At 43.5% G+C, this 24,191-nt stretch overlaps 1 protein-coding gene across 3 annotated transcripts in view; it reads right to left on the bottom strand.

The window, feature by feature from the left end:
- PARG (poly(ADP-ribose) glycohydrolase) overlaps window positions 1-24,191 on the bottom strand; it is a 163,003-nt gene that overhangs the window by 30,637 nt on the left and 108,175 nt on the right. For all 3 annotated transcript variants that reach the window (XM_077259337.1, XM_077259338.1, XM_077259339.1), the window contains 4 exons: window positions 12,266-12,345; window positions 12,129-12,189; window positions 7,240-7,315; window positions 605-752 (listed from right to left, as the gene is read on the bottom strand). In XM_077259337.1, coding sequence (XP_077115452.1) covers window positions 605-752; window positions 7,240-7,315; window positions 12,129-12,189; window positions 12,266-12,345 — 365 coding nt within the window. The remainder of the gene's footprint in view (window positions 1-604; window positions 753-7,239; window positions 7,316-12,128; window positions 12,190-12,265; window positions 12,346-24,191) is intronic.

The following is a 24,191-nucleotide window of genomic DNA, read 5'->3' as shown; positions in this document are numbered from 1 at the left end:
CCAGCCTCTTCAGTGCCACGGAGATTACACAGGGCTCTTGCTCAGCCATGCTGGGGGCGTAATAACATTAAGAGACTGACACTGGCCATTAGCATTACCAAGCCGATGCTAAACAGATGCCGTTAAGAAATCACAGCAAATTTAATTTATTTACAATTTTTCAAGCTCTCATACAAATTAAAGCTGCATAGTTACATCCATTAGACTTTAGTCACGAAGCCTCCGTCGCAAGGAATGTAATTTATCGGGAAGAGAAAGTGTGGCAGAAGGAGAGGACTGGCCAGAGAGAGGAGATGGAAGGCAGCCAGCCACATAATGATGGAAGGGCCATCGCCATTAAAAGGATGGAACGATGGAATTCATTAGCAGACACTAATAAACTAAAGAGGATCAGGGAAAGTACTTAAGAGTATAACAAAATCTAATGGAAATATGAATGTAACCCAGGCAGCAATGTCACTAATGACGAGACAGTACTGAAGGAACTAACCCTGGGCGCCGGTTTCATACTACAATCCAAATGCGTCTGTCATCCTAATGGATTGCTGTGACATTGGACCATCACCATTCATTTTTCTGTTAGAAAGGAATTCAATAAACTGACCTGTTATAATAAGGCACTCATTGTTATCCAATTCCTCTGTAAAGAGGCGGGCTGCGATCAGTTCAGGATTGATGATGAAGCGGATCTCTTCCTGGACAAGGCCTGCGCTAGTCACACCACCACCAACATAGCGATTGGCAAAGTCCACCTATTTACAGAGAGGGAAAGAAACACGTTTTCTGTTCTGGGCTCGCTCTTAACTAAACCGCTTCATACGCTTAAAAGCCAATACTTACCTAGAGGTATACAGCTGGGTCTGTCATCTTCAAAAAGGTGCATGTGATCAACCCCTTTTGGATACCCAATAACCAAGTATGTTCACACAGCAGTAACTGATTTTAGGCCAATGTAACTAAATGGGGGGGGGGGGGGGGGGGGGGGGGTCATTTTTTAGGGTTTTTTATTTTTTTTACAAGATGGGGAAAGAGGGATTTCAGGGGGAAGCAAAAAAATGCATAGACATTTTGCCAATATTCTTTACTTTCATCGCAAGATACCAAAAATAAAAAATTATATATAATATATACCTCTATAGTAAATAAAAAAATATAAACATTTTAGTACATTTGTCAAACAATAAAATAAAACATGTATACAGACAAAAATGGCATTGTTTTGCTCCCTTCTAAGAGCTGATGAAGCCAGGCTTTCTGTGAGAGGAGTTGTAGTTTTTCTTGTTACCATTCCAAAATACATATAATGGACTCAATAAAAATAAACCCCCCCCCCCCAAAAAAAAAAAAAAAAAAAAAGACATTCAGTGGGAATAAAAGAAAATGTCACACTTTATGCTAAAAGCAGTGTGATGTCTTTATTCTACAAGTGGTTACAATTATGGCAGTACCTAACATGTACGGTATATTTTATAGTGATACAGTTTAAAACAAAACACTTTTTTTCATGGAAAATGAATTATAAATAATTAGATGCCCTCAGTGGTGCACCAGCAGGCAACGTATTAGGCCATGACTAATGTGAGGGCCAAATACTGATTGCAGACCTGGGGGACAGACTATTGCTCCCCATCCACCGGCTAAATATTGTAACATGGGAAGCCCAGCACATCTTCTCAAATCCATAGCCCATTATTTATCATGTAACAACTATCGCTCCCATTCGAAGGATCACCATGACAAAAAAAACAGTTACTGATGAGCTGACCCACTGGCAACGTAACCAAAGATTGCAAGTGGCGAGATTGAGGAAGACCCCAACACTGTCAAATGCTTTGGAGGCTGCAATTGCTTTAGGCTGCAGCAACTATAGAGTTAAACAGATGGTATACATGGTAAAAAGACAGTGCAATCTTAGGGTATCAAGGATGATATAAATTACCATTCACAAAAAAAAAATAAACTAATTGACATTTCCTATTCAAAATGTAACATTGGAGCTGGTAAAAAAAAATGTCCCCTTGGTAATTCAGGAGGGAGCATTACAGCTACAAACATTTAAGATGGAGAGATAAGTAAAGTGAATGACTTGGAAGCGGAGAAGTGAAAGCGCTTTATCTAACAGACAGCGAAGCCTTTACATTTCATATCACATATCTATGCCTGGATAAACACCGTTTGGAAAGACAGATCCATCAATCTCACATCAGCAACCAAACCTATTGACCTTAGCTGTCCATGGCATATAATTCCATGTCATTTATCTGCAAAAGATCACTGGCCTACAACACACGGTGGGAAAACAGGTCCTAGGGACCATTCTGCTTCTGTCAAAACACTCCGAGCGGAAACGTATTATCCACGGTTCTCATTTAGTAAAGCCTGATACAGTAGGAGCTTCCAGTGCAAAGCCTGCTGCCAGCTCAGTCATGGATGGGGAAGACGCTCATGTATTGCTCCAATATAGCAGTAAAAGCTCGGACACCAGCCAAGAATGCCCTTAAAAGTGGTCTTCTTGGAGGGATTAGATATTCATTTTCAAAAAAAAGGATGATGGTCTACTCCATATATAGTGGAACTAAAATGCCTGTCACAAAATAGTCTCTGGTCTCGATAAAGGGGGTTTATCTACTGGAGGGGTATTGATGTATTTATCACCAGCTGCTCATATAATGCTATTCAGACTAGGTCAATGTTCGCTCTCAATCTCATTCCCCTCAAACACAAACTGAGCCGAACTTTTATAGAAAGCCAATTAATCTACCATTAGGTTTTCAAAAGTAATGTGGCAAAAAAATGCAAACATGAGGAGAACATACTAAGTCTATATAGTGGCAACTTGTGGTTGAGCTTTTGTTCCCCGACTTTAGAGCTGCAGGGAAATATCAGAAACCTAACCTTTCAACTAGTGCAAAAATGCTCTTGCGAAAGTATTAACCCCCTTGGCTTTTTTTGTGTTTTTTTCACAACCTGGAATTTCAGTGTTTTTGAGGGATATTATCAGTTCATGTAACAAACATGTCTATAAATGGTAAAGATTTGGTTTTCTTTTTATTGTGAAAGCTTCAGTGTGCATAACTATTTAACCCCCCTAAAGTCAGTACTTTATAGAGCCTCTTTTTACAGCAATTACAGCTGCAAGTTGCTTTGGATAAGTCTCTATGAGCTTTCCACATCTTGCCACTGGGATTTTTGCCCATTCCTCTGGGCAAAACTGCTCTTGCTCCTTCACATGAGATGGTTTCCTCTGGTCAACAGCAATCTTCAAATCTGATCAGAGACACTCAAATTGGATTAAAGTCTGGGCTTTGACTGGGCCACTCCAAAACATTTACACGTTTCCCCTTAAACCACTCGAGTGTTGCTTTAGCATTATTCTTTCGGTCATTGTCTTGATGGAAGATGAACCTCTGTCCCAGGCTCAAATCACTAAAGGCCGAGTCACACACAACGATATCGTTAACGATATCGTTGCAACGTCACGCTTTTGGTGACGTAGCAACGATCCCGCTAACGATCTCGTTATGTCTGACAGCGACCAACGATCAGGCCCCTGCTGGGAGATCGTTGGTCGATGGGGAATGACCAGGACCTTTTTTTGGTTGCTGATCACCCGCTGTCATCGCTGGATCGGCGTGTGTGACGCCGATCCAGCGATGTGTTCACTTGTAACCAGGGTAAATATCGTTACTAAGTGCAGGGCCGAGCTTAGTAACCCGATATTTACCCTGGTTACCATTGTAAAAGTAAAAAAAAAAACAACAAAAAAAACAGTACATACTCACATTCTGATGTCTGTCACGTCCCCTGGCGTCCACAGGGTTAAAACTGCTTTCGGCAAGAGCGCTGCTAATATGCACGCGCTGCTGCCGAGAGCTTCCCTGCACTGTGTCAGCGCCGGCCGTAAAGCAGAGCACAGCGGTGACGTCACCGCTGTTACTGCCGGCGCTGACACATTCAGTGCAGGGAAGCTCTCGGCAGCAGCGCGTGCATTAGCAGCGCTCTTGCCGAAAGCAGTTTTAACCCTGTGGACGGCGGCGGGGGACGTGACAGACATCAGAATGTGAGTATGTAGTGTTTTTTTTTTTTTACTTTTACAATGGTAACCAGGGTAAATATCGGGTTACTAAGCGCGGCCCTGCACTTAGTAACCTGATGTTTACCCTGGTTACCCGGGTGCTGCAGGGGGACTTCGGCATCGTAGAAGACAGTTTCAACGATGCCGAAGTCGTTCCCCTGATCGTTGGTCGCTAGAGAGAGCTGTCTGTGTGACAGCTCCCCAGCGACCACACAGCGACATACCAACGATCACGGCCAGGTCGTATCGCTGGTCGTGATCGTTGGTAAGTCGTTTAGTGTAAAGATACCTTAACAGACTGACAAAAAATGCTTGCTTAAGAATATCCCTGAAATTTGTACGATCTATCTTCTCCTTGTCTCGGACCATTTTACCGATCCCTGCTGCCTGACAACATTCCCACAGCATGATGCAGCCACTATTCCTGGCGTGAAGAGCTGTGTTTGTTTGGCGTCACACAGACTAACATCGTGGCCAAAAAGTTCACTTTTAATCTCACCTGACCACAGCACCTTCCTCCATACATTTGAGAACTCTCCCACTGGTATTTTGGCAACCTCAAAACAATTAGATCAGATTATTCCAAAGGGCAGTATCATTTATCAATAGTAAATACCTTTCAATTATAGAATAACCACATATAACCCATTCTATTGGTCAAATTATATAAAAAGGTCGGAGAGGTTTTTTTTTTTTTAATCTTATATAGTTTATCAAAATTGTTAAAATTGAATCAAATCAGAGTAACACTAGAAGCAGGAATGTTGGGGGATAGTTGAAAAATTATTATATCTGCTCCAAAAAATGCAATACCATATGCATTGCAAGTTTAAAAAATACATGTTACACACTATAGAAATTATATATATATAAATCAATATCATGGCTGCATCTAATTGTCAAGTGGTCCCATAAAGGGTCTTAATATAATATAAAGATGCAACATTATTGCTCAAACATAGTGCAACAGCAATATTTCATATACAGGTCTGTCTAAAGGGAACAGACAAGGAAGGAAGCCATAGACTGTAAATTATAACTGAGATAAAGTGCAATAGTGCGTGCTGAACAGTTAGACTATAGGTGCTTATGTATAAACTAGATGGTGGCCTGATTCTAATGCATCGGGTATTCTAGAATATGTATGCGTAGTACATTGCGCAGCCCACGCAGTACATTGCGCAGCCCACGCAGTACATTGCGCAGCCCACGCAGTACATTGCGCAGCCCACGCAGTACATTGCGCAGCCCACGCAGTACATTGCGCAGCCCACGCAGTACATTGCGCAGCCCACGTTGTATATTGCGCAGCCCACGCTGTATATTGCGCAGCCCACGTTGTATATTGCGCAGCCCACGTTGTATATTGCGCAGCCCACGTTGTATATTGCGGAGCCCACGTTGTATAGTCACGTAGTATATTGCCCAGCCACGCAGTATATAGCACAGCCCATGTAGTGTATTGCCCAGCTACGTAGTATATTGCCCAGCCATGTAGTATATTGCCCAGCCCATGTAGTATATTGCCCAGCCCACGTAGTATATTGCCCAGCCCACGTAGTATATAGCAATGTGGGCATCATATCTCTGTTAAAAAAAAGAAATAAAATAAAAAATAGTTATATACTCACCTTCCGGAGCCCCCGAATCCAAGCGAAGCGGTTACCGACGCTGCTCGTGCGCTCCAGTCTCAAGAGTGCATTGCGATCTCGCGAGATGATGACGTAGAGGTCTTGCGAGACCGCTACGTCATCATCTCGCGAGATCGCAGCATGGACCGGTTACCGGAGCGTCGCGAGCGGGAAAGCCTGTTGTCGATCCGGGGGCCGACAGACGGTGAGAATATAACGATTTTTTTTATTATTATTATTTTTAACATTAGATTGTTTTACTATTCATGCTGCATAGGCGGCATGAATACTAAAAAGTTGGTCACACAGGGTTAATAGCAGCGGTAACGGAGTGCATTACACCACGGCATAACGCGGTCCGTTACCGCTGCCATTAACCCTGCGTGAGGGCAGACTGGAGGGGAGTACGGAGCGGGCACTGACTGCATTTTTCTGCCGGACTGTGGCCGTCGCTGATTGGTCGTGGCAAAACAGCCACGACCAATCAGCGACTTGGATTCCATGACAGACAGAGGCTGCGACCAATGAATATCTGTGACAGACAGACAGAAGGACAGACAGAAAGACAGAAGTGACCCTTAGACAATTATATAGTAGATGGCCCCAACACATAGTAAGAGCTGTAACTTACACGGAGTAAGAGCTGTAGATCCCCACCTGCCACCTCAACGCGTGTTTAGCCTTACAAATAAGTGTGTGTAAGTAAGGTTTTTTTTCTGCCCACTCTTCCCTAAAGGCCATGTCTACAGAGTGCACAGCTTATTGTGGTCCTATGGACAGATACTCCTTTGGCCTCTATGCTGACTTTCTGATTAATGTCCTCCTTGCCTGGGCTGAGAGTTTTGGTTGTCGGCCCTCACCTGCCAGGTTTGTTGTGATACCATGTTATTTCCATTTGATGGTGCTCCAAGGAACCATAAGAGATTGGGTTTTTTTTCCCTCAATAACCCAATCCTGACTTGTGCTTCTCAACAACTTTGCCCCTGACTTGTTTGGAGATCTCCTTGGTCTTCAAGGTGTTGCTTGGTTAGTGGTCCCTCTTGATTAATGGTGTTGCTGTCTCTGTGGCCTTTTAGAAAAGGTGGTATATACTGACAGATCATGTGACACTTAGGTTGCACACAGGTGGATTACCTTTCACTAAGCATGTGACTTGATTTATGAAGGCAATTGCTTGCACCAGAAATTTTTAGGGGCTTCATCGCAAAAGGGGTTGATACATATGCACATGCCAATTTTTTAGTTATTTGATTTCACAAATTTAATTTAGGCCTATGTTGTTTTTCTCACTTCATCAACTTAGACTATTTAGTGATGATGCATTAAACACAAATCAGATTACAAAAATATTTAAATACAGGTTGTAATGTAACAAAATAGGTAGAAAGCCAAGGGAACGAATTCTTCCGCAAGCCACTGTATATTTAAAAAGAGGGTAGAAAATGAATACAACAGCCCGATGGGGCCAGATGGATGAGGATGGATTCAATGATCACCAGATAGAGAATCCTTGAGATCTGGTGTGGTCCTCACCTGCAGCATCCCATGTCCATTTCCCTCGATTGTACCTTCACAAGTTATGTGGAGTCTTCTCAACTTCTTGGTTGACCTAAATAAAACAAGGTGCAAGTGATCCATTAAACCGGTGATAGCAGATATGGTCAGGGAAAGATCTTGTGTCCTTCTATCAACAAGTGCTCAATGTTAGGATGAACTCATGTGCAGCAGGTGTTGCAGAAAGTTCGGCCACTGCCCCATTCATCTGAAAGAACCGATTTTATATAAAAATTAATTCATCTGACAGAACCTCATTCAGTCGAATAGAACCAATTTTCAATCATTTTTACGCAACAAAATCTGCACCCAGATGAATATATCCCAATACGAAGAACAAGACTAAAGTATGATCTAGTCAGCAGAATGAGGACCTGATCTGCTCAGTGGCAAAGTCATAACTTTGAATGTGTACAGTAGTCATTAACCCCTTAACCCCCAAGGGTGGTTTGCACTGTAAAGCCAGTGACTGAGGGCAGATATTAATAGCCAGGAGAGGGTCCATGGTTATTGGCCCCCCCTGGCTACAAACATCTGTCCCCAGCCACCCAATTTAACCCTTTCATACAATTGGATTAATAATGGATAGGTGACATAATTGATGCCTCTCCCTTATTAATCTGGCTTAATGTCACCTTACAATAGCAAGGTGACATTAACCCTTCATTACCCCATATCCCACCGCTACACGGGAGTGGGAAGAGAGTGGCCAAGTGCCAGAATAGGCGCATCTTCCAGATGTGCCTTTTCTGGGGTGGCTGGGGGCAGATGTTTGTAGCCAGGGGGGGGCCAATAACCATGGACCCTCTCCTGGCTATTAATATCTACCCTCAGTCACTGGCTTTACCACTCTGGCGGAGAAAATTGCGCGGGAGCCCACGCCAATTTTTTCCGCCATTTAACCCTTTATTTTAGCAGCTACAGCCCCCAAATTTTGCACATACAGACTACTAACAATAATAGTGTGGAATATGCAAAAAAAAAGGGGATATGAGATGGTTTACTATATGTAAACCATGTCTCATATCCTGTCGGGTTTGGGAAGGAGAAATGAGAAGCCGGCAATTGAATTACCGGCTTTTCACATATATCGCGCTGAATTAAATATAAATACAGAATATATATATATATATATATATATATATATATATATATATATATATATATATATATATATATATATATATATATATATATATATATATATATATATATATATATATATATATGTTTTAACGAACACTTGAGCACATAAATCCATTAGATGTCGGTTTTGCAAGCCTAAGAGAAAATATCGCAGTACGGATGCCATACGGATTACATACGGAGGATGCCATGCACAAAATACGCTGACACACCCTGCCTACGGATGACATACGGACCACTATTTTGGGGACTTTTCTGCGTATTACGGCCGTAAAAAAACGGACCGTATTTACATACGCTGAGTGTGAGGCCGGCCTAAGAAGTTTATTAACCCTTCAGGTGCTTCATAGGAATTTTTGGAATGTTTAAAAAAAAAAAAAAAAAAACCTAACTTTTTTTCACAAAAAAATTACTTCAGATCCAATTTGTTTTATTTTACCAAGGGTAATAGGAGAAATTGGACCCCAAAAGTCGTTGTACAATTTGTCCTCTGTACGCAGATACCCCCATATGTGGGGGTAAACCACTGTTTGGGCCCATAGCAGAGCTCGGAAGGGAAGGAGCGCCGTTTTGACTTTTTCAACGCAGAATTGGCTGGAATTGAGATCAGACGCCATGAGGCCCCTGATGTGCCTAAACAGTGGAAACCCCCCACAAGTGACCCCATTTTGGAAACTAGACCACCTGAGGAACTTATCTAGATGTGTGGTGAGCACTTTGAACCCTCAATTGTTTCACTAAAGTTTATAATATAGAGCTGTGAAAATAAAAAAATCATTTTTTTTTCCCACAAATGATCTTTTAGCCCCCAATTTTTTTTATTTTCCCAAGGGTATCCGGAGAAATTGGACCCCAAAAGTTGTTGTGCAATTTATCCTCCGTACGCAGATACCCCATATGTGGGAGAAAACTACTGTTTGGGCACACATCGGGGCTCGGAAGGGAAGAAGTGGCGTTTTGGAATGCAAACTTTGATGGAAAGGTTGCGTTTGCAGAGCCCCTGATGTGCCTAAACAGTGGAAACCCCCCAATTTTAACTCCAACCCTAACCCCAACACACCCCTAACCCTAATCCTAACCCCACCCCTAACAACACCCCTAACCCCGACACACCCCTAACCCAACTGTAAACATAATCAAAACCCTAACCAACTCTAGCCCCAACCCTAACCCTAACTTTAGCCCCTACCCTAACTCTAACCCTAACTTTATCCCCAACCCTAATGGGAAAATGGAAATAACATTTTTTTTATTTTAGTATTTTTCCCAAACTAAGGCGGTGATAAAGGGAAGGGGGGGGTTGATTTACTATTCATAGCAGGTTTTTATGTTATCGACGCTGTTAGAGCGTCTTCCCCTGATGAAGATGCTCTAACAGAATCAATACGCGTGGGGCCCTGATACCCCCAGGACTTTGGTAACCCTGGCATGCATCTTCGTTATCTTGATACAGTATATGTGCACTGGTTGTCCAAGGGGCAACTTAGGGAAATGTTGACTCCTTTCCCTCTATTCGACCAAAAACGTTCCAGCATTGTGGGTTAGGTTCTAACTATTTGGTTGCCTGTTTTATATTATATGGCTATTGGTTGTGGCAGGCAACTGTGCACTATTTAAATAGGCAGTATTGTGACACTTTGCCTATTCTTGCATGTAAATCATGGGTTACCAACTTTTATATGGGTTTATGGCATCCACTTGAGGTCAGCTGGCAGCACAGGTTATTGGTTTTTGTTATTTAAATCTATTTATCCCTGTGTGTGAACTTGTTTCATATTTAGCTACACATATTGCTATGCGCTCTGATAATATTGTTCTATTTATTGCCAGATTTGCCCATATGTATTTAAGAAAATATGTATTTTTTTGGTGATTTGTTTTTCTTTCCTGGGGGATCATAGTTGGTCCATTTGGTCTTTTAAATGTTTTTAAATTGTGTGTCCTTTTCTTGACCTGTTTTTGTAATGCTATTTGTAATAAAGATTATTACAATTGGTTGATCCCACCAGTGTGTATATCTTTCCTCTTTTTTTGTTTTCTGTGTTTTTCTATATGCACGTGGTTGATCCCTGTGTAAATAACTTTGTTGCGGTGCCCGCCCTCTCTTTGCATTTACAAATTATGTATTGCCTGTAAAAAAAAAACAGTTTCCACAACAAAAATATAAGTATATAAAATAAGATCACAAAAAAAAAGTACTAATCATGCTGGAGGGGACTACTTGGAAAAAAGACAAATAACACCTACATAACACCAATGGCGTATGTCACAATGCAAGCATGGAGACCCTACTTATTTTTTTTGTACTAATCCTGTTTTCTTACTAGTTAACAGTACATTTGCTCCCCCAAGTGGATGTGATCTCCAAATGTATTTGTGCCACACAACTTTGCCCGTCATATCTTATACTTGTTATTTTGTATGGTATTTTCTTTGAATTTGGGCTTCTGAGCAGATAACTTTGCAACTACCAATGTTGGGTACATTATATGGTTGTGGGGGCTTCTTGGCATGGTGATTAGTACAGTCTTATGTATTCGCTTTATCATCTAAACTACCTGGGTCATACCTATTATGTATTATGTTACACTCTATATGCTACCTGGCAGGGATTGTCACCCTATCTTGAGTGATTTCATTTGGAGTCATGCTATTGACTTTTTAATTGTTTTTAATCTATTTGTGTAATCTGCTTCAATAAAGAAATTATTTTATGTATCATTGCTGGTGATCCCGCTTTATATAGCATGTCTTTTTTCTGTTTTGTGTACTAGTGCTCTTACTTGCTACAGGCGATTCCAGAGCGACCTTTAGAGGTGCCCTCTCATCCCCTTTTTACAAAAAACTACATCCGATATAATAATCGCCAGTCGGGACTTCTGGCTGCTGTCCCCAAATCCCATAAGGCACCGCAGCAGTGTCACTTGCGCAAGTGACATACAGGGTGTCCGGCAGTTGCTGGCCGGTGCTGCGGGTGTCTTTGGTGCCTAGCGGCGCTGCGTGGGTGTCAGGCGCTGCCGACATTTTGCGACAGGCCAGAGCCCTGGCACTTCCACGGTTCCATGTGTGGTGATCACCGGGAATATGGCCGCCGCCGCCGGGGGTGGCGCATGCGCAGATGGTGATCTCGGGACCAAGATCTCGAGAGATGAGATCTCAGGGCTGAAATCTTATCTCTCGAAATCTTGGTCCTGAGATAACCATCTGCGCATGTGCCGCCCCCGGTGGCCATATTCCCGGAGATCACCGCACATGGAACCGTGGAAGTGCCGGGGTTCTGGCTTGTCGCAAAAGGTCGGCAGAGCCCTGGGCAGCGCCGGACACCCACGCAGCACCGCTGGGCACCGGAGACACCCGCAGCACCGGCCAGCAACCACCAGGCACCCAGAGACATCCGGCAGCTGCACAAGACCCCCCCTCATCCTTGCCTGCAGAATCACCCCACTCCTTCCTCCTCCAGCAGCGACCCTGGGACCCCGCTTCACCGCAGCCACCACCCCAGGTAAGCAATAAGATGCAAGGATTATAAGAAGCACCACCATTTTTTTTTTTTTAAATATTTTTTTCTTATTTTTTTGTGTTGGAAAGCGCAAATGGTGTGAGACATGTCCGCTGCTCCTGTCAGCACCACTAAGCATACACAGATGTTAATTTCACCTCACTCCTGATGTGATAGCATCGGGCCTATTTCTAGTTACATTATAATGAGGAAATCTACTCACTTCTCCCATTCTGGAAACTGTGTAATGCACTGCCGTGTAAATGTCACCAGACCAGTGGGAGCTGAAACAGAAAAAAATAGGTAATCTTACAAACTTAAGTAAATTCGGGGAGGGGAGGCTGCTTGTGCCGAACTTACGTTTTTCTGTTACTTTACGGAAATAACAAAACAGTGTTTTTAACTTTTCTGCTTTCTTTGGATTTTTTCCTTCAAATAATCTGAAATATAAAGGTTTGAGTTGGAACATTTCACAGAAATTTCGATGAATTGCAACCTAAAATGTGGCAATGTCAATAGAGCGCACGGAGCATGTACAGAGAAAACTAAGTGCATACACCTCTGGTGCACGTTCAGTTGATATCCTGGGAAGTATGGATGCCTAATGAATCCCAAAAACTCATCTACGCACACTTCGCTGTTATACAACAGGATTGAATAAGCCTCAACTGAATAAGAAATTGTAGTAGACAACATAAAATGTATATGACAAGTAAGGACGAGGGGCAACACCCTGAAACCCAGTGTCAGCAAACTAAGATTCTGGTTTGGCCCCCCAAAGTCATATGGCAAAGCTCCTTAAAGGGTCGTCATTGACTTTTAGGATTGCTACTTCCAATAGATGGTACTAGAGTTTTAGTCATTTTCCGCTCTGAAGAGGCAATTTGCCTACGACTACTAAAAACATACAATGCAAAAAAAGGAGTAAACTAAAACGAGTCAGGAGATCTGGGATGGTTATTGGATTTAACACCCCATTTTAGCCTCTTCCATCAGCATGAATTCCATCTATACTGGAGAAGGGAGTGGTGGGGTGAAGAAAACAAAATAGAAAAAAAAACAAAAACCCACCAACAACAGTGTGCTGTTCATCTCTTATCCTTTTCACTAGCGTTCTGACGCCAGAGGTCCTTCAGTTGGCGCCTCTGTTTTCAATCTAGCCAAATGTTATCATATAGAGCTGTTCTTCACTAGGCCCTGTATGATAACGTGGGGTACACGACTCCCATCATTGACATGAGATGGGGAGAACAATAGATCCAGAGGCCCGAAATGAGAAAAAGGCTCAAGAGCGATCAAAGGTTGGGAGATGGCCTAACTGGTATGGGGAGAACAACAAAAAGGAGAGTGGGTGTTTTTTTTTTTTTTTGTTAACTCATGTCGCATACTTTTCTAAGACGAATGCTAATTTTAAGGGATACTAAACCTAATAATCTACATTTGTTATTGGCAAGCTATAGTCTTCTTCCAATGGATTACAGACAAAGTCCCTTATCGCTACGCTCATGTCTCCAGTTCTCAAACCTTCAGTAGGTAATGGTTTCTATTTTGTCGTTCCTGGCTACTTCCATTTAAACAACAACAACAAAAAAAAAAACAGTTACATAAATTCAGTCTATTACTATAACTTTACAGACGGTATGTGAATGGTTGGTTACCAACACAACCTTAAATGGCAGGCATGATCACATAATAGGATTTCTTTAGTAGCACTTTATGGCCCACAGACATGTCAGTACAATGAGGTGCACTGCTGCTAAACAATGTGTAAAGTCCATTACTTTTGTAAGTTTACAGCAAGATTTAAGTACTGAAGGCAAGAAGTCCTGCTAATAGGGGATGTTTGCCTCAGGGACCTTTAGGGGAATAAAGAGACCCAGCAAACACACATACATTAGAGGAAATCCGAAAAAAAGCGTTTCCACCAGCTTTAGATAACAGCAGATGCTTCAAGGTTAGTTTATTAATGACAACTCTGTTTTATATTAAAAATTAACCATGATGATAAAGTGTACAAATTCCTTAAATAGTGGAATGTAAATTACCAGCTAAATCTAATGGTCACTACTCCCTGCTGATTCTCCTGGATCTCTCTGCAGCATTTGACACTGTGGATCATCAGCTCCTCCTCACTATGCTCCGCTCCATTGGCCTCTAGGACACCATTCTCTCCTGGTTCTCCTCCTATCTATCTCCTCATCTTCCCCTTACTGTTGGGGTTCTTCGAGGATCAGTCCTAGGCCCCCTCATTTTCTCCTTGTATACTGCTCCTATTGGACAAACAATCAATAGATTGGGTTTCCAGTTCCATCTCTATGCTGAAGACACCCAATTATACACCTCTACTTCCCACATCACACCTGCATTATTACAGAACACCAGTGATTGTATTAACGCTGTCTCCAACATAATGTCCTCCCTCTACCTGAAATTGAACATTTCAAATGCAAGGAACTCCTTGTCTTTACTTCCTCCACTAACCTAACTATGCCCGACATTGCCATTTCTTTGTGTGGTTCTACCATTACTTCCCAGCACCATGCCCACTCTCTTGGGGTCATACTTGATTATGTTTAATTCACTCCCTAAATCCGATCACTCGCTCATGTTATCTACACCTCAGACATTTCTAGAATTCGACCTTTTCTTACTTTCAACTCTGCAAAAAATTACTGTAGCTCTTATTCATTCTCGTCTGGACTATTGTCTCCCTCTTACTAAACTCACGCCTCTCCAATCCATCCTGAATGTAACAGCCAGGAAACATTGCTGGCCACCAATGCTTCTACCCTGTGCCAGTCATTACACTGGTTACCCATCCACTACAGAGTTCAATATAAACTTATCACTCACCCATAAAGAGTTCCACATTGTAGCACCAGTCTATATTATTATTATAAATTTTTATAGCGCCATTTATTCCATGGCGCTTTACAGGTGAAAAGGGGGCAAATATAGACAAATGCAATAAGCATGAGCAAAAAACAAGGCACTAACAGGTACAGAAGGAGGGAGGACCCTGCCTGCGAGGGCTCACAATCTGCAGGGGATGGGTAAGGATACACTAGGAGAGGGTAGAGCTGGTCGTGCGGCGGTTCAGTAGGTTGAGGATCACTGCAGGCTTGTCTGAAGAGGTGAGTCTTCAGATTCTTTTTGAAGCTTTCTATGGTAGGTGAGAGTCTGATGTGTTGTGGTAGAGAGTTCCACAGTATGGGGCAAGCACGGGAGAAGTCTTGGATGCGGTTGTGGGAAGAGATAAGAGGGGAGTAGAGAAGGAGATCTTGTGAGGATCGAAGGTTGCATGTAGGTAAGTACCGGGAGACCATGTCGCAGATGTATTGAGGAGACTGGTTATGTATGGCTTTGTATGTCATAGTAAGGGTTTTGAACTGTAGCCTCTGGACGATAGGAAGCCAGTGAAGGGCTTGGCATAGGGGAGAGGCTGTGGAATAGCGGGGAGACAGGTAGATTCGTCAGGCAGCAGAGTGTAGGATGGATTGGAGTGGTGCCAGAGGGGAGGCCAGAGAGTAGGAGGTTGCAGTAGTCAAGGTGGGAGATAAGGGCGTGCACTAGTGTTTTTGTGGTTTCGTTGTCGTGGAATGCGCAGATTTGAGATGGCAGAAAGAGGCAAGGGCTTGGATATGGGCCTTGAAAGAGAGGGCACAGTCGAGGATCACCCCGAGGCACCGAGCATGCGGGACTGAGGAAAGTGAGCAGCCTTTGACATTGATGGATAGGTCTGGTGGAGGGGTAGAGTGAGATGGGGGAAAGATGATGAATTCTGTTTTGTCCATGTTCAGTTTTAGAAAGCGAGCAGAAAAGAAGGCAGAGATAGCAGGCAGACAGTGAGGGATTTTGGTGAGTGAGGAGGTGAGGTCAGGTCCAGATAGGTAGATTATTATTATTATTATTATTTATTGTTATAGCGCCATTTATTCCATGGCGCTTTACAAGTGAGGAGGGGTATACATAAAAACAAGTACAATAATCTTGAACAATACAAGTCATAACTGGTACAGGAGGAGTGAGGACCCTGCCCGCGAGGGCTCACAATCTACAAGGGATGGGTGAGAATACAGTAGGTGAGGATAGAGCTGATCGTGCAGCGGTTGGTTGATCGGTGGTTACTGCAGGTTGTAGGCTTGTCGGAAGAGGTGGGTCTTCAGATTCTTTTTGAAGGTTTCGATGGTGGGCGAGAGTCTGATGTGTTGTGGTAGAGGGTTCCAGAGTAGGGGGTGATACGCGAGAGAAATCTTGTATACGATTGTGGGAAGAGGAGATAAGAGGGGAGTAGAGAAGGAGATCTTGTGAGGATCGGAGGTTGCGTGTAGGAAAGTACCGGGAGATGAGGTCACAGATGTAAGGAGGAGACAGGTTGTGGATGGCTTTGTACGTCATGGTTAGGGTTTTGTACTGGAGTCTCTGGGCAATGGGGAGCCAGTGAAGGGATTGACAGAGGGGAGAGGCCGGAGAATAGCGGGGGGACAGGTGGATTAGTCGGGCAGCAGAGTTTAGAATAGATTGGAGGGGTGCGAGAGTGTTTGAGGGGAGGCCACAGAGCAGGAGGTTGCAGTAGGTCTGCGTGTCATCGGCGTAGAGATGATACTGCAAACCGTGAGATTCTATGAGCTGTCCCAGGCTGAAGGTGTAGATGGAGAACAGTAGGGGTCCCAGAACTGAGCCTTGAGGGACACCGACAGACAAGGGGCGAGGTGAGGAGGTGGTGAGGAGGGAGACACTGAAAGTTCAGTCTCTTAGATAAGATAAGATCCAGGATATCGCCAAGTCTGTGATGCCAAGAGATGATAGAATCTGTAGCAGGAGGGAATGGTCCACAGTGTCAAAGGCAGAAGACAGGTCCAGGAGAAGGACAGAGTAGTGTCACTTGTTCTTGGCCGTTAGTAGGTCATTGGTGACTTTAGTTAGGGCAGTTTCAGTTGAGTGAAGGGGTCGGAAGCCAGATTGTAACCGGTGAAAGAGGGAGAAGGAGGAGAGGTGGGAGGACAATTCAAGATGGACATGCTGTTCCAGTAGTTTTGAGGCATAAGGGAGAAGAGATATCGGGCGATAGCTAGACACAGAGGATGGGTCGAGGGAGGGCTTTTTGAGGATGGGTGTGATCTTGGCATGTTTGAAGGATGAGGGGAAGACACCAGTTGTAAGTGAGAGGTTGCAGAGGTGTGTTAGGGTTGGGATGAAGACTGTGGTGAGGTTAGGGATGAGGTGGGACGGGAGCGGATCAAGCGTGCAAGTGGTGAGATCTGATCTAGATAGGAGGGTGGAGAGCTGATCTTCTGTCATGGTGGAGAAGCTGATTTTGGAGGAACAGGATTGAGCAGCTAAGAGGGGCATTGGGCGCTGCGGGCCAAAGCTTTCTCTGATCGTATCGATCTTCTGTTTAAAGAAAGAGGCAAAGTCTTCAGCAGAAATGAGGGGGGAGGGAGGTGGTGCTGGAGAAACGGAGTAGAGAATTGAAAGTGTTGAAAAGCGAAAAGCTGTTTAGGGTTGTGAGACAGGGAGGATATGAGAGATGAGAAATAAGTTTGTTTTGCGGCAGTGAGCGTGGACTTGAAGTTGGCGTGGGACTGCTTGTATGCGATGAAGTGCTCGGCAGAGTGGGATTTCTTCCATCTGCGCTCAGCGACCCTGGAAGCCCGTCTCAGTTCTTTGGTCAGGCTGGTCAGCCAGGGCGGTCTGTTGATTGTACGAGTTTTGCTATGCATGAGGGGGGGGGGGGCGGCCGAATCGAGTGTAGCCATTATTGTGGTGTTAGAAAAAGTAGCAGCAGCATCTGTATCATGAAGGGAAGTTATGTCTGTAAGAGGGAGAAGGGACTCAGAGTGATTGTAAATTGAGGTGTTGAGATTTCTGCGAGGATGAGTGAGCTTGTGGAGTGGGGGTTGCGCACTAGGAGAGGAGATGGAATAAAATGTCAGTAGGCTGTGGTCAGACAGGGATGAGATTAGTAATGGAACAGAATTGGGTAAAGATAAGGTCTAGTGTGTGATCATCTTTGTGAGTGACCCCAGAAGACCACTGAGTGAGGCCGAAGAAGAAGGCATTAAGCGATAAAAGTTTAGAGGCAGCTGAGGTGGAAGTGTCAATGGGGATATTGAAGTCACCCATGATGATAGTGGGGATGTCAGCAGAGAGGAAATGAAGTAGCCAGGTGGTCGAGAAAGGTGGAGATGGCTAGTTCTGGGGGGCGGTAGATGACAGCCAGCTGGAGGTTGGAGAGGGAATAGATTCAGAAGGAGTGCACTTCAAATGAGGGAAGAGTAGCGGAGGGTGGTAGCGGGATTGGAGTAAAGCAGATGGTGGACAGGAGCAAGCCAACTCCTCCACCACGTTTGTTGCCGGGGCGAGGGGTGTGAGAGGTGAAATCCGCATTGAAAGTGCAGCCGGAGAGGCCGAGTCAGAGGGGGTGAGCCAGGTTTCAGTGATGCTGAGGAAGGAGAGTTTGTTAGTGATGAAGAGGTCATGGATAAATGGCAGTTTGTTGCAGACGGAACGTGAGTTCCATAGTGCTCCAGGTAGGGGGACTGGAGGCTGGATGAATGGATATGAGGTTATCATGGTTTGGAAAACGTGTAGAGGATTGTGGCAGGGGGGTAGAAATGAGTGTGGGGATGTGTTGAGGAGGGCCAGGATTTGGGGATACGTCACCAGCGATGAGGAGTAGCAGCAGACAGCGTTAGAAGGTGGGAGCAGGATAGGACATGATGAGGCCGTGTGTGTCTGGAGAAAAAGGATTGTATATGGAGTAACAGCTGTGAGGAGGAGGAGAGATGGCTGGGGAGGATAGAGGGTGAAATTACTAGTTCCTTACTATGTGGGGGGATTACAGGAGGTAGGAAAAAATAGAGTAGTATAGGTGTCAAAGAGAAAAGAAACCGAAACATAATAGTAGATTGATATTCTGTTACCTTACAGTCAAAATTCCAGTCCAATTCAAGTGTAATTCAAAGTATAGTAAAGTATGGTAATTAAAAATGTCTAATTTGAAAGATGGAATTTGAAAGATACATGGATCAGACTAAAGTCTTGATCAGACTCCTGGGTCTGAATATATCCCCAGGTAAGGGCAATCAGGTGTGAATGAGGAGGTGGGTGAGTATGGCGAGACCAGATGTAGAGAGTTAAGCAAAGGTCATAGAGAGAGGGAGGGGTTGGAGTGACAACTCAAAGATATGCCAGAATAACTAAATGAGAGACATGAAACAGGTCATGGAAACAAGATATGTAAGAAAGCATACCAGAAAAAGATTATATGCACTGCACATAGACACCCAGATGCCAGGGAAACCATAGAAAATCAATGCAATATACAGAGACATTCAGGATCCAGGGAGAGTTGAGGAAAGTCCGTGCATACCATTGAAAATTAATGCAATATACAGAGTTGTATATCTCCTCCATTGTCTAAGTATACCAGACTACCAATGCCCTCAGTTCTTCTAATGACCTGAGATTAACATCCCCAATAATCCAAACCTCCCACTCCCATATCCAAGACTTCTCGCGTTTTGCACCAATTCTTTGGAATGCACTACCCAGAACAATTCGATGAATCACCAGATACATTTTTAGGGCATTCTTAAAACTGGGGGTATTTCTTCAGACTGGCCCACCGCCTCAACATACAGTGTGCTTATCTAACTTTCCCGTTTTTCCTCATACAAATTTTCATCAAAACCAGGACCCTCGTATCATCTGTTCTTACACCCTTTATACATTTAATAGCCCTCTGTGTCTGTACTTTTACACATACTGGTTGGTTACAGATTCATGCAGCTTTACATGAACACCAAATTTATTACCTTGATGGGTGGACCGTACAATATAAGCAATTGTTACTATCCACCTTTCGTGTCTCCCCTATTTCCTCCATAGTTTGTAAGCTTGCGAGCAGGGCCCTTATTCCTCTTGGTATCTGTTGATTTATGTGATTTTTGTCATTCTGTAATGTCATATTGTCTACTCTAAAAAGTAAAAGTGCTGCGGAATATGTTGGCCCTATAGAAATAAATTATTATTATGACCACTTAAAACCTAACATATCAAGCAGTGTGTCAGCTACGGAGCAGCTCTGAAAATATTTAGGACATCGCATATCGTTGTACTTGGGCTACTGCTACAGCACTCGAGATTGATGGCAAAGGGAAATTTATTTTATTTTTGGCTAACCACAAGATGAACGGGCAAACTGCCCCCTGTAGCTTGCACGGCCATTACATTTGAGAGAAGAGCCAAACACAGCCTGCAAAGTGTATTAGCAATTAGGTCATTGCTGTACTGCGCTGCTCTCAACATTTATCTCTACAAATTGGACAGCATCTATAATTTAAAGCTGATTGGACCTCATTATATCAATTTAGGGCCATCATTGGAAAATGTGTTTTTTCTCCTGGGTAATTGGTATCAATGTCCCTATCTGGTAAGAACACTCTTTAGTCTCCAGAATGATGGATGTACGAATCAACAGTCGTGATCCGGTACAATAAAGGGTAACTTTAGCAAAGCTGGGATATACCACAGTAATTACCAATTAGGAAGGTATTAACCCACTATCTACCAATGTCCTTTTTTTGGGACGCCTAATCTTTAGCTTCTAGCAACTAAGATTTTATAATTTTTATAATTAGGTCTAATTTTTTGTGTTGTGTTTGTAAAATGAATGTTTTCAAAATAGGAAATCATGTCATTGTCATTTTTAATTGAATATTGGGAAGCCCTTTTCTGAAAAATCCATACATGTAAAAATTTTAATTTGGCAAGTAATGGGTTAAGACTCCAATAATTAGGCCTCTTTCACATTTCCGTCAGTATGGGCCCGTCGCAATGCGTCGGGCCGACGGACGTTGTGAATTCTTTGCAAGACGTGGGCAGAGGATGCAGTTTTTCGACGCATCCGCTGCCCATTCTGCAGTCCGGGGAGGAGGGGGCGGAGTTTCGGCCGCACATGCGCGACACACAAAAAAAGTTACACTTAAACTTTTTTGGGGATGACGGTCCGCCAAAACACGACGGATCCGTCGCACGAATGACGAGACGTGTGGCAATTCGTCGCTAATACAAGTTTATGGACAAAAACGCATCCTGCGAGTACATTTGCAGGATCCGTTTTTTGCCCTAAATGACGGATTGCGGTGGATTGCAAACGACGGAAGTGTGAAAGAGGCCTTATTCAAAAGAAATAACCTGGCACTCAACTTAATGCTGTGAGAGGTTTAATAGTACCCAAAACGTTTCGGGCCTAGTTCAGGACCTTCATCAGTTACGTACTAATTAGTAGATGTATCAGGTATTGTGTCAGAGAACACACTGTAATCTGCGTCTGCTAATGGATTGCTTATGTGTGGTCGTATAGGGATTAGACTAGGCTGTTGCAGCGTGTGCCTCAGTGCCCAGACGCGGTGTCCCCCGCAATCCATTAGCAGACGCAGATTACAGTGTGTTCTCTGACAATACCTGATACATCTACTAAATAGTACGTAACTGATGAAGGTCCTGAACTAGGCCCAAAATGTTTTGGGTACTACAATTAAACCTCTCACAGCATTAAAGTTGAGTGCCGGGTTATTTCTTTTGAGTTACACATGGTGTGGGAACCTACCTTGGCACCGTATATAGTAGTGCACACGCCTGTACCTTGCATATCCAATAATTATTCAGACCTGCTCTTTGCATACAAGTTTAGTTGATTTCATAGCTAAGCAGATAACACACAAAAAGCTCACAAGACATCTCTAGTGCTCATCTCTAGGGTTTATACCAAAGCCGATACCCAGGGCTAGGAGGGGAGTTCTAGAGCCACCACTAAGAATATCCTAGTTAAAACACATTTAGTCTTCATTATAGATTAATAAGCCACATTCACATATGGCAGAAGTCACAAGGATTTGTGAATGCGATTCCGCATTGGGAAATCTGCAGAAAAAAAGAATCCTGTCAAGACGGGGGGTTTCAAAACAAAGCAGTACCATCCCATATGGAAACAGAACCAAGGGCTGGAGCTTAGATTTTGCCAATAAGGTATAAGGTGAAATCTGCAGCGCAATCCGTGATGCAAAGCGGCAAACTTTATTCTTACAATTTTAGTGGGGACCGGGGGGAAATCTGGCATAGTTTTGTTTAAACTTGTTGATTAGTGGGCTATTCTTATACACTTTATGTACTGTACAGACAGGCAACGTAATGTGAACTTAAAAGGGTTGTCTAGCTTAGAAAAACATTTTCAGACACCCTATAAAGGGAATTATGAATAGATAAAATTAACCATAGGGAAGAGTAGCTACAAAAAGCATCTCTCGCTGTGGAGAACCTGTTTGGAGAAAAGTTTGCAGCTGATTGTGGAGAGGCTGTAGAACATCTAGAGGACACCCACTTATCTTAAGGCAGCAGTCCCTAACTTTTCTTACCTGGAAAGCCTCAATCGGCTCAGACCGGTTCATGAGCCACATCGCAAAGGTCTGGTCCCCAGAGTAATGACACAGAGCCTACCTTAGCCCCATTCAATTTTCTTCAAGCATTCACACAATACTATTGTATCCAACTTCGATCACCTCCAGCATTTAACAGAATCTAGTGAAAGCCACTTGCAGATTCTGAATGGCTCTCACTAGTAGGGGTGTATGTGGGAGTGGAGGTAAAATGTCTACCAATGTAACCAAAACCCGCTAATGCAGCTGAAACCCCTCCCAGCTCATTCACTGCCTGGCTTCAGGCGGGCAGTGCTTTGACTGCATTGGACAGCCAAATGACCCTGATCACCAAGAAAAGCCAGAATGCCCATCACAGTTTAAGCCAGTACATGTCCATCCAAACCTGCTCTTCGTGCAGGGCTACTCACAAAAATAGAATTAGTCTTACTGGTAATTCGGTTTCAAGGAACCTTCCACAACATGAGCATTGGAGGAGGTCTCCCCGCACTAATGGGGGACAGGAAACACAAAGAGGTTAAATATCCCTACCATTCATGCAACCACCACTGTTTTTTCTGGACACAGTAGCATGTATAGTTACCACTCAAGTGCAGGAATCATCCAATAAGAATATCAGATAGTGAGGGAAATTAGTGCTGTCGTGGAAGGTTCCTAAAAACAGAATTATCGGTAAGACCAATTCTACTTTCTCCAGTCACCTTCCACGACAGCAGCATCGGAGTAATACCAATAACTAATTTCTTTAGGGAGGGACAACAGCCTGCAGAACTCATCTGCCAAAAGTTAAATCCCTATTGAAAATCGGTCCATAGTGTCTGGTGAACGTATGGATGGTTGACCAGGTGGCGGCTCTGTATATCTGCTCAGAAGATGCGCCCCCTCTCTCTGCCCACAATGTTGACACTGCACGAGTAGAATGGGCCTTCAGAGATGCAGGAGGAGGAGGATTCCGTGATGAATTTGCCAGACAGATATCTTGCTTGATCCAATTAGCGATCGCATTTTAAGCCGCCTTCTTGCCTTTATTCCATCCAGAGAATAGAATAAACAGGTTTTGGTCAAGCCTCTGCGAACATCAAGAGTGTGAAAATGTTCTTCTTTCGTATTGGATGGATCTGGGCAGAATGACGGTAACCTGATATATTTGAAAAGGAAGGAGATCCAGCTCAACGATGTAGTGAAAAAATCCGTAACTTTATTCACTTCAATTCATAAGGTGTGAAGGATAAAACATCAGCAAGCAATAAGAATAAAAACAAGAACCAAGATCAACGTGTTTCTGGTGACAAAGCACCCTTAATATACCTATGGACTTTAGGTATATTACAATTTCTAAATAGAGACTACCTTAAGAAAGGAAAATATTGCCGAAACGTTGGACGATGTCATAATAACCTATCTTGTTGGCTGTTTATTAAATTCTGATCAAGTGGAACACTCACCTTTCCTTGTGACTTATAGAGTGCTGAAGGTTATCTTTTTATATTATACTGTTTTCCTTCAAGCACCAGACTGATATATTGAGTGCACCACCTTTGACCTTCTAGACTTGGAATGGATAGGGTCAAGAGTATCCGGGAGACACCAGGATGAAAATCTCTTCCAAACTTTGCCATAGATGGCGTTGGTCACTGGCTTTCTATTCCTCTGGAGGGTTTGTATTACTCCATCCTAGAGCCATTTAGCTTTAAAGATTTTGGCTTCAGTAGCCAGGCCGCAAGGTTCAATCTGCTCAGGTCTGGATACAGTACGGGACCTTGTTGAAGGAGGCCGACCTCCTGAGGTAGAAGCAGAGGACCTTCCTGCGCCATGTTCATCAGAGCGCTTGTATCAGCTTCTTC

This window comes from Ranitomeya variabilis, chromosome 4, assembly GCF_051348905.1.
Source record: "Ranitomeya variabilis isolate aRanVar5 chromosome 4, aRanVar5.hap1, whole genome shotgun sequence".
Classification (NCBI taxonomy): Eukaryota; Metazoa; Chordata; class Amphibia; order Anura; family Dendrobatidae; genus Ranitomeya; species Ranitomeya variabilis.
The sequence above is the reverse complement of the archived record's forward strand: the minus strand, read 5'-3'. Positions and strand labels throughout refer to the sequence as shown.